The 8,347-nt window shown below is 41.4% G+C and overlaps 1 protein-coding gene across 1 annotated transcript; it reads left to right on the forward strand.

Moving 5' to 3' along the window:
* Positions 1–2,728: 2,728 nt before the first annotated feature.
* On the forward strand, positions 2,729–7,245 carry LOC118613368 (complement factor H-related protein 3-like). The gene is given in 4 exon segments (XM_036235478.1): positions 2,729–4,134; positions 6,424–6,438; positions 6,441–6,617; positions 7,044–7,245. Coding segments are annotated over 4 exon segments (435 nt in total). The 5' UTR covers positions 2,729–4,076; the 3' UTR covers positions 7,229–7,245.
* The last annotated feature ends 1,102 nt before the right edge of the window (positions 7,246–8,347 follow it).

Below are 8,347 nucleotides of genomic sequence, written 5' to 3' on the forward strand. Positions count from 1 at the left end.
ACTGAATTTTTGGACACATGGAAGAGTCTGTGAAAGTGTGAAATTCTGTGGAAAATATTTGTATACGACTTAATGTTTTATGTTCACTTTTTTTTTTTTACCTTCAGATGTATGTGTAATATCAGAAGCAGAAATGGAAGCACATAAGATACAGTTAAGATGGGCATATGACAGAAAGTATTATTCTAGAACAGAGGATACTGTCGAATTTGCGTGTAAAGACGGATATCGTAAAATATCACCAGAGCATGCATTTCGAGTCACCTGTCGTGAAGGGAAAATGGAGTATCCCACTTGTGGATGATGAAAACGCAGCCATAAAATCACCATATGCACATTCATTCAGAGCTTTTAAGTCAATTCTTCTCAATTTCTATTTTTTAAGCATTGAAAAATCAGAATTTTTAGACATGGATCAGAATTCGCGTGAAACATGATGTAGAGGATGTGATTATAACCCAAGAGACTAAGAAATCATTCTTAAAAGCATCTCATTAAAACCTGACCATAATGCTGTGTGTTTTTTCATGATTCATCTATGGTCAGGAATTAGATACAATCACAATCCGTTGAATGCCTGCCTCCATCTATCATTCTCCTGACTCTCTCAAAGCTTCCCCAAAGCTTCTGACATGCTGTGACACTCTGATTTCAGAGGAATTTTTTTTTAAAAGTTTGTCTGCGTCTTCAAAATGATATCACTTACAAACACACAAAAACCAAGCTATGTCAAATCTATGTGAGCCATACGACGTGAGAGCTTATTACTTAGTTTGCTTATATCTCAGTAGCTAAATATACCCCCAGAATGATGAAATCCATCATCTACAAGATGTCTACGTAGCATGCATCATAATTCAAAGAATTTATAAAGAGGAATTGGAATCTAATTGGGTGCATAACTATTATGGCACCGATCAAAATACAACGTCGTGTATGTACACACACACGTGCGCACAATATGCTTTGAACACTGAACAAATGTTTATGGAATAAAGATTTGTAGAAAGCACAATAAAACGCTTCCCGGAACTAGAGTTGAATTTAGAGATAATTGGGGAAAGAGTTTGCATTGAATTCTTTTGTATTTGCTTATAATGTTCCATTTTCTTGTCCTTAACGTGTATCATCTTTGAACTGTGATATAAAATAAATATGTACAGAGGTAAGACAATGCATGTCGAGAACTCTAAAGAACCCTTTCATGATGATGTTCATATCCAGTAGTGTTTTTATGATGTTGTCGGTAGAAAAGGTTTTGGAAACATTCAAACGCAAGTCTGAAATGTGATTTTTATGCTTGTATGTTTCAACCACATGATTAAAATCAGTCAATATAATTTCTACAAAAACAGATGTTTATGGTGAAAATAAATATATAAATAATTTGGCTAATGATTTAAAGTGAGACCTTGTTACTTCGTATCAAATCGAATCAGGTGACATTCTTAGAGAAACCTGGCTGTCACCAAAGAGCCAGTCCACGTACCTCTGCATCGGGGGGGACAGCCAGTTTTCTCACGTGTAGAGGAACAGTGTTAGAACTGGCAAGTTTCTCTGCTGTTAATGTTGACATCTGTGCGTCGAGTATCTTTCTCAAACTTTTCGCCACATCGTTGTGGCATCTACGATACTTGCCTATAATCAATGATACTGTTGGCTGCGAAAGAGTCATCTTTAAGATAAATTCTGTCATTGTTCTGCATGTGTCCACTGTCATTCTGCGTAAAGACGAGTGTCAGTGTACCAACTCTGCTTATAGTTACACCTAAAAAGATTTGGTAATACTTCTTTTTGCCCTTTAATTTCTAGGTTTTGAAGTAGAGACTTGTAAGTGACCGTCCCTGATGCCGTTCAAGAGTTTTTTTCTCTCTATCTTTAAACTTTTGTGCGTATCAGCATGGATTCATGAATTTTTATTGATTCGACTCGTCACAGTCAGTTTTATAGATATTTCTTCTTCTGTTTTTAAGGGTCTGTAGATAACTCTGCACTATTCCGAAGGACCTACTTTTCCTTGCTTTTGCCAACTGAGGACGTTGTCAACCTTTTAGAGTTTTTTCCCGTTTGGTAAATAGTAAATCTTACCTCTGTAATTTCAATGTGTATTTTTCATAACAAATGTGCCGATTTGCATTTAAGATATCTAAGGACCATTTCTTTTGGATTTCTTTTCTCTAAATTTTCTGATTAAGATATTAGCCCCCTTTTCCTGTTACTGTTCTTTGTTTAAAAATGATAAGTTTATCAGTTTGCAGTTCACATTTCTGTGAGATAAATGAAACCTGTTTTCCAAGTTCTTATTTGGCTTTTGAGTTCATGGTAATTTTTCTAAGCAGGAAAATTTAATTGTGTGCTCTTAAAACAATTAGCATTTTATATTCACTCAGATTCTGAGTCAGAGTCTTACATGTTCTTAACAAATGAACCCATAGCTTTTTAAATTATTATTATTAAATGTGTCGGGGTGACATTGGTTAATAAAATGACGTAGGTTTCAAGCGTACGGTTCAATAATACGTCATCTACATATTGCGTTGTGTGATCACCACCTGAAGTCGCCCCTTCCATCAGCATTTATTGACCCCCTCAGCCCTTCCCTGCCTTCTCCCCAAACCCTCTGTCCCTCTGCTGACCATGAAACTGGTGTCTGCCTGTGAGTTTTTGTTTTTATGGTTCGTTCGTTTGTTGTTCTCAGTTTTCCATCCATATATGGGTGAACTCATATGGTCATCAAGTTTTCCAGGCTTATTCGACTTAGCAAGACGATCTCAAGGTCCATCCACGTTGTCGCAAACGGCAGTGTTGCATCTCGTGGCTGACTAATGTCCCATGGTCCATAAGTACCACATCTATGGAAAACACTATAGAGATTCCTCAGAAAATTAAGCATAGAATTACTGTATGACCCAGCAATTCTTCTTCTGGCTATGTGCCCCCCAAATTTCAAATCATTTCCCCATCAGTTTCGTGCTGAATATATGGAGTTTCTTTTCGGACTTGGAGATCTCTGAAATGCAACAGGTCACGGGAGTATGGAGATCTTGTCTCTTTCTAACTGAGTCTCCAGTTGAGTAGCAGTAGTTAGGAAATACATCGTCTTTTCCTAGTCGTTTGAAATGTGATGTTATTCGTGGAACGATCGCTTCGTGCATGTCTATGGATTTCCACACTTTCTCGTCTTATCCGCTTTCTACCTGTCCACTCTTATGCCGGCACCCACTGGACCATTCCTTGCAAAGGCTCCTCAGACACAGCACGCAGCGGGCCTGGCCGTCACCTAAGTGCTTCTTTGTTGTTTGAGCTTTTGTGTTCTAAATTACACGTTCGCATTGTACTCTTTCCTTTCAACTTTTGTGCCTTTTTCCCCCTTGCCTTGGTGAACCTCTTATCACCGGGATTGATTTTCTTTATTATTATGAAACACTCTTCTTTCATTTCTGGTAACTCTCTGCATTTCACTTTATCTCATATTACAATAACCTTTCTCACAGTTAGTTCATACGAAGTTTATATTTATCAATGTCTTTGCTTTTGGCGTGTCTCGATTTTATATTATATTGCTCTGTTTGGAAATAGGATATCCCTGGGCTTTTTTATTTTTTAATCCGATTCTGCTTTATCTCCTTCTTCAGTTGTCTATTAATTTTAACTCAATATCAGCGTTTACTATCGACTGATGGATTGACACCATTTCCGGTCACGTCTGTTTGTCCCACCTGCTCTTCAGTAATCCTCAGACTCCATTCCAGCATCCTTTTACATTTGTCTCACGCTTTTGACATTTATTTCATGTAATTCCCTGGTGATTATTCAGTGTTTTTCATAGTTGGATCCAGGATTTGTAATTTTTACTTTGGCAATCACAGTAGTTGAACATTAATAGCGATTGCGGGATTTCGCAAAACTCTTTGAACTTTGATACTTTGGTATTTATTAAGTGACTTCACTGAACTAGCTCCATGGTAGTGCACTTCAATTCAGAGTCACACCTGGTCACTGTGCAGGAAGCTGCCTGGAAGCCCCAAACAGCACTCCTGGAGCACTCGTGTTGATAGACCCCTGGGCACTGGAACATGCTGTTAGTCCTCAACGTCCTCCTCACCTGGTGGCTTTCCTGGGCTCAGGAACAAGGTACATTGACACTGACTTGAACAGTCATCTTCCTTCTTAAATGTAACTTTATATTCTTTCATTTGTGTTTATATTTTGAATTTAAAAGCTGGTAGAAAGATTCTGTATTATTAGATAACGAAAAAGAATACATTGACAGAAAAATTATCACACATTTACCTGAGAAAAGGAAATAAATAGTTTTCTTTGTTTTCTCAGTTCCATGGGGGAAAAGCCACTGCGTACTGAGTAGGGGGCCGTGGGAATATACTCCTAAAACCTCAACTGGAAAATCGGTCACAGGAAACCTGGATTATAAGTCCACAATGTTCGGGTGACTCTTGCTTGTTTGAAAAAATTTTGGAGAATGGCGGATACCTTTGTGATCTTAATATGGTGATGATTTTATAGGTTCTTATGACAAACACCATCCAATTATACATTTAAATATATTCAGTTTACTGTATTTGCGTTGTGACTTTTAGAAAGCTATTGAAGGTCATTAACATCACTATCAATTTAATGTTTAACGTAATTAGCTGTGTATCATAGACGTATCTCCTTTAACAGAAAAATTAAATGTATTCTTAGTTTCCAGTGTAATACCAATACATTCTAATTTGCTTTCTGAGACATGGTCAATGTTGAAACACTTTTAAATTTCAAGTCACTTCTATCATTAAGTTTACAAATTCTTCACTATGATTTGTCTGTCGTCTTATGTGGTAATGCGGCCCTCTCAAATCCAAGTCATTGTAGACGACACCTGTCGTCAGGCAGCAGGTACGAGCAGCGTGCGTCTCGCTGTCGGTTATTCATTTTGTACCTTGTTGCATGCGGGGTTTTCCGAAGTGTTTAATTCGGGCAACTTTATTCACTACCAACAATGACAACTCAGGGAAGCTTCCTAAGTGCCCCAGTTGGAAGCACCGAGGACCCAGTCCCCCCGAGAAGGAGGTGGCCGTCCGTGGATGTGGCGTCTGTCCGCGGTCATGGCCAAACTACCAGGGATGCGGAGGGGGGAGCTCGGCAGGCGCCTCACGGGGAGAAACTCGGGGTGTTTGCAAACAGCCCTGAAGGGAACTTCAGGAGCCACGAAGGTGGGGCCGTGGGAAGAGCAGTGGAGGGGCAGATGACACTGTCATTGTCACACACGGCCACATCGTGTTCTACGCGATGGCCTTGGAGAAAGGGGACTCGAGAGAGCAGGAGACTCGGTACATCAGCTGAGAACTGTGGTCGAGGGGACCAAGATGAAGGGGAGGGACACGAGGCCGGGCTCGCTTAACACCGTTGGCCGAGGGGTCAGGACAGAATCTCAGCGCCCACTTCCTTTATTTTCCTGTCCTTGACGTTTTCATGGGAATGTCGTGATTACTGCGTCATCCGCACATCCTTTTACAGAAATGACATGTGATCCTCTACGCATTGCAAATGGTGACTACAGTCCTAAAAGCACCACATACAGACTCGAGGACGAAGTCACATATTGGTGCAAAAATGGCTTTTATCCTGCGAGCCGAGGAACCACGGCCAAGTGCACGACAACCGGCTGGGAGCCCCCTCCACGATGCAGCTGTAAGTCCCGGGCGCATCTTGACCTGCTTCTTACCTCTGAAATCGCTTTCTCTGAAACACGCAAAAATGGGGACCTGGAAGGTCCAAAAGTTTGCCATATGTCAAGGGAAAGCAGAGGATTTTCGAGGTTTCTTTGCTTTTACAAAGCAGCCAATGACAAGTCGGGAAAAACCATATCATCAAAAGTGAGAAACCCATTTTTGGCTATTCAATGTTAAACACATACGTGTGTGTAATTATCTATTGCTCTCACTAATATAATTGTGATGTCCAACTAAATGATGTGATTGTGACAGCGGAACATAAACATCGGGGAGGAATGCCGGCGTTTACGCCCAGGCATGTTCAAGGCCAAAGGCCGAGTGGATTTTCATGTGTGACCCGAGAGGGCAGGCTTATCACCATGAGACAGGCGGCTCGTGCGCAACAGTCATGTGCAAAACGGTCATGTGTTGATTAATCAGTTTATTGAAGTCAAATCAACATACAACATTCCGTTACGTTCGAGCGTGCCACACAAGGACTCGGTGTTTGTACCTAATGTGAAATGAGCGCAAACAGGTCTTATTTCTACCATCTGAATTCATCACTTTCCTTGTCCTAGAAACCCTAATGCGATGAGTGTAATTATGTTAATGAGAGAGTGTAATTCACCAATCAACAGCGTATCTCTCGTCTGATATTAAGGCGAAACATTATTCACACTGTTTTTTTGTTTGTTTTAATTGCAAGTTAAGCCCTGTGATTTTTGGAAATAAAACATGGAAGCCTACATCATGAAAGTTATTATAGACCATACTTTCCAGTAGCTATAGGAAAATATTATTCCTATTCCTGTGCTTCCGGCTTTGTGACTCATTCACGACGCTCTTGGGACTACCTCACTTGTGGACGGGATGGATGGTCCCCAGCCGTGCCCTGCCGCAGTAAGCAAACCCCTTCGTAACGGTGCACGTCTACGTATCTCAGAGTGGAGAGAAACAGTCACTCATGTGCACAGCTACGCCTGTGTGACAAAAGTGACGTCAAGGGCGAGTCCTATGGGCATAACAGGCGATGGAGGTCCTTCCTTGTCTGAGGAGCATTTCATTAAAAAGCACGAGAGCTCAGAATACTGTGCGAGAACACCTGTATCATTCACATGTATTTAAATGATAAATACTACAGGTGAATGATATCAAATATTGACTTTTCTTTCTTAAAGAACATTGAGTAGTAGCTGTAGTTTTTCTGAAGCGCTGTATTATTTTTGGATGTTTATTCATTCCAATTTAAATGTTGTGAAGATAATTTTTAATTTGCTATTTTGACCAAACGTATGGGTTGTTTAATGATCATTTTCTGTTTCTTAGGACAATGTATTTACAATTATTTGGAAAATGGCTATTCTCCATCTCGTGAAGCAAAATACATACAGGGTGACTCAGTAGTAGTCAAGTGCTATGCTGGCTTCACTCTCCAAAATGGGCAGACGTCACTGACCTGCACGGAGAACGGCTGGTCCCCCCCTCCCAAGTGCATCCGTGTTAGTAAGTAAACTGGTCTGACGTCCCAGTCCGTGTGTGATTTTCTAACATTCATCGACAAACTCACCTATTACTGTGGCGCGATGTTGACATCAACTTTTCTTCTGCCAATGGACCTATTTGCTTTCATTTTTCTCTAGCCTGTATGAGTACACACACAATGTTTTTCAATATGTATTTTAAAAAATAAATGAGCCTATTGATAGACACTAGTAAAGAAAAACCAATACAAGAACCGCAAGTGGACGCCTATAATTGTACAGTGGCATCATCAGCCCGATGGCACAGGAGGGCTTTCCATTGTCTTCTGCATCAAGAACACCAGTGTTGACCATCACCACGGGTGTGAGCATCTGTGGGAGCCCAGGAAGCCAGCAGAGGGGCCTCTGCGCGCAGCGCAGTGACCAGATCTAATGGCACGCGACGGGACGCGATGATGAGGCCGAGAGGAACAGGTTCCCGCGCCTGAGTGACCCCTGCCCTACAGCGCACCCTGGGTCTTGGGCATGGTGGCTTCAAGGGCTTTTTTCTTTGGGAAGGCTAAGGTTGTCACGGGTCACCCAGGTCCACTCGAGCCTTGTCTTTCAATATCACTAATGCTGGTTTGGGGAGCCCTTAGTCTGGGAGCAGCATGAGGCCTCGTCTGGTCCCTGTGCTGAATGACTGTGTTTGAAGAGGTCCTCCTCTCCTGACCGATGGAATTTATGCGTGCTCTGGACATCTGCGACCTCCCCGTTCCCTGGAACTCCTCCGCCCGGCAGTCGTCCCTTACCCGTTCCCTCGTTTTGACCTACCCCAGCATGTGGCGTACTCGACCCAGGAATCCGGGGTTTGCCGTGCAGAACGTAGAGCCTTCCATACGCTCGTTTCAACTACTATCAAACAGCAGAGCTCTCGGACCTGCACAAATAACTTTGTGTTCTTAAAACAACATCCTATCATTAAAACAACATATTTTAGTAACAGCCAGTGACATATTGTCTAAAAAAAATCTCACTGTTCCTGAGATATTTTTAGAGGCTTTGAATGATAGGAAAAAGCATGCCTATGGACTTTTAATTTTTCCTGGTATGTAACATTTCAGCACAAAAGAACACTGACCGTCAGAGCCTTTTAAAGTGGCACCTGAT

This window comes from Rousettus aegyptiacus, unplaced genomic scaffold, assembly GCF_014176215.1.
Source record: "Rousettus aegyptiacus isolate mRouAeg1 unplaced genomic scaffold, mRouAeg1.p scaffold_m13_p_18, whole genome shotgun sequence".
Classification (NCBI taxonomy): domain Eukaryota; kingdom Metazoa; phylum Chordata; class Mammalia; order Chiroptera; family Pteropodidae; genus Rousettus; species Rousettus aegyptiacus.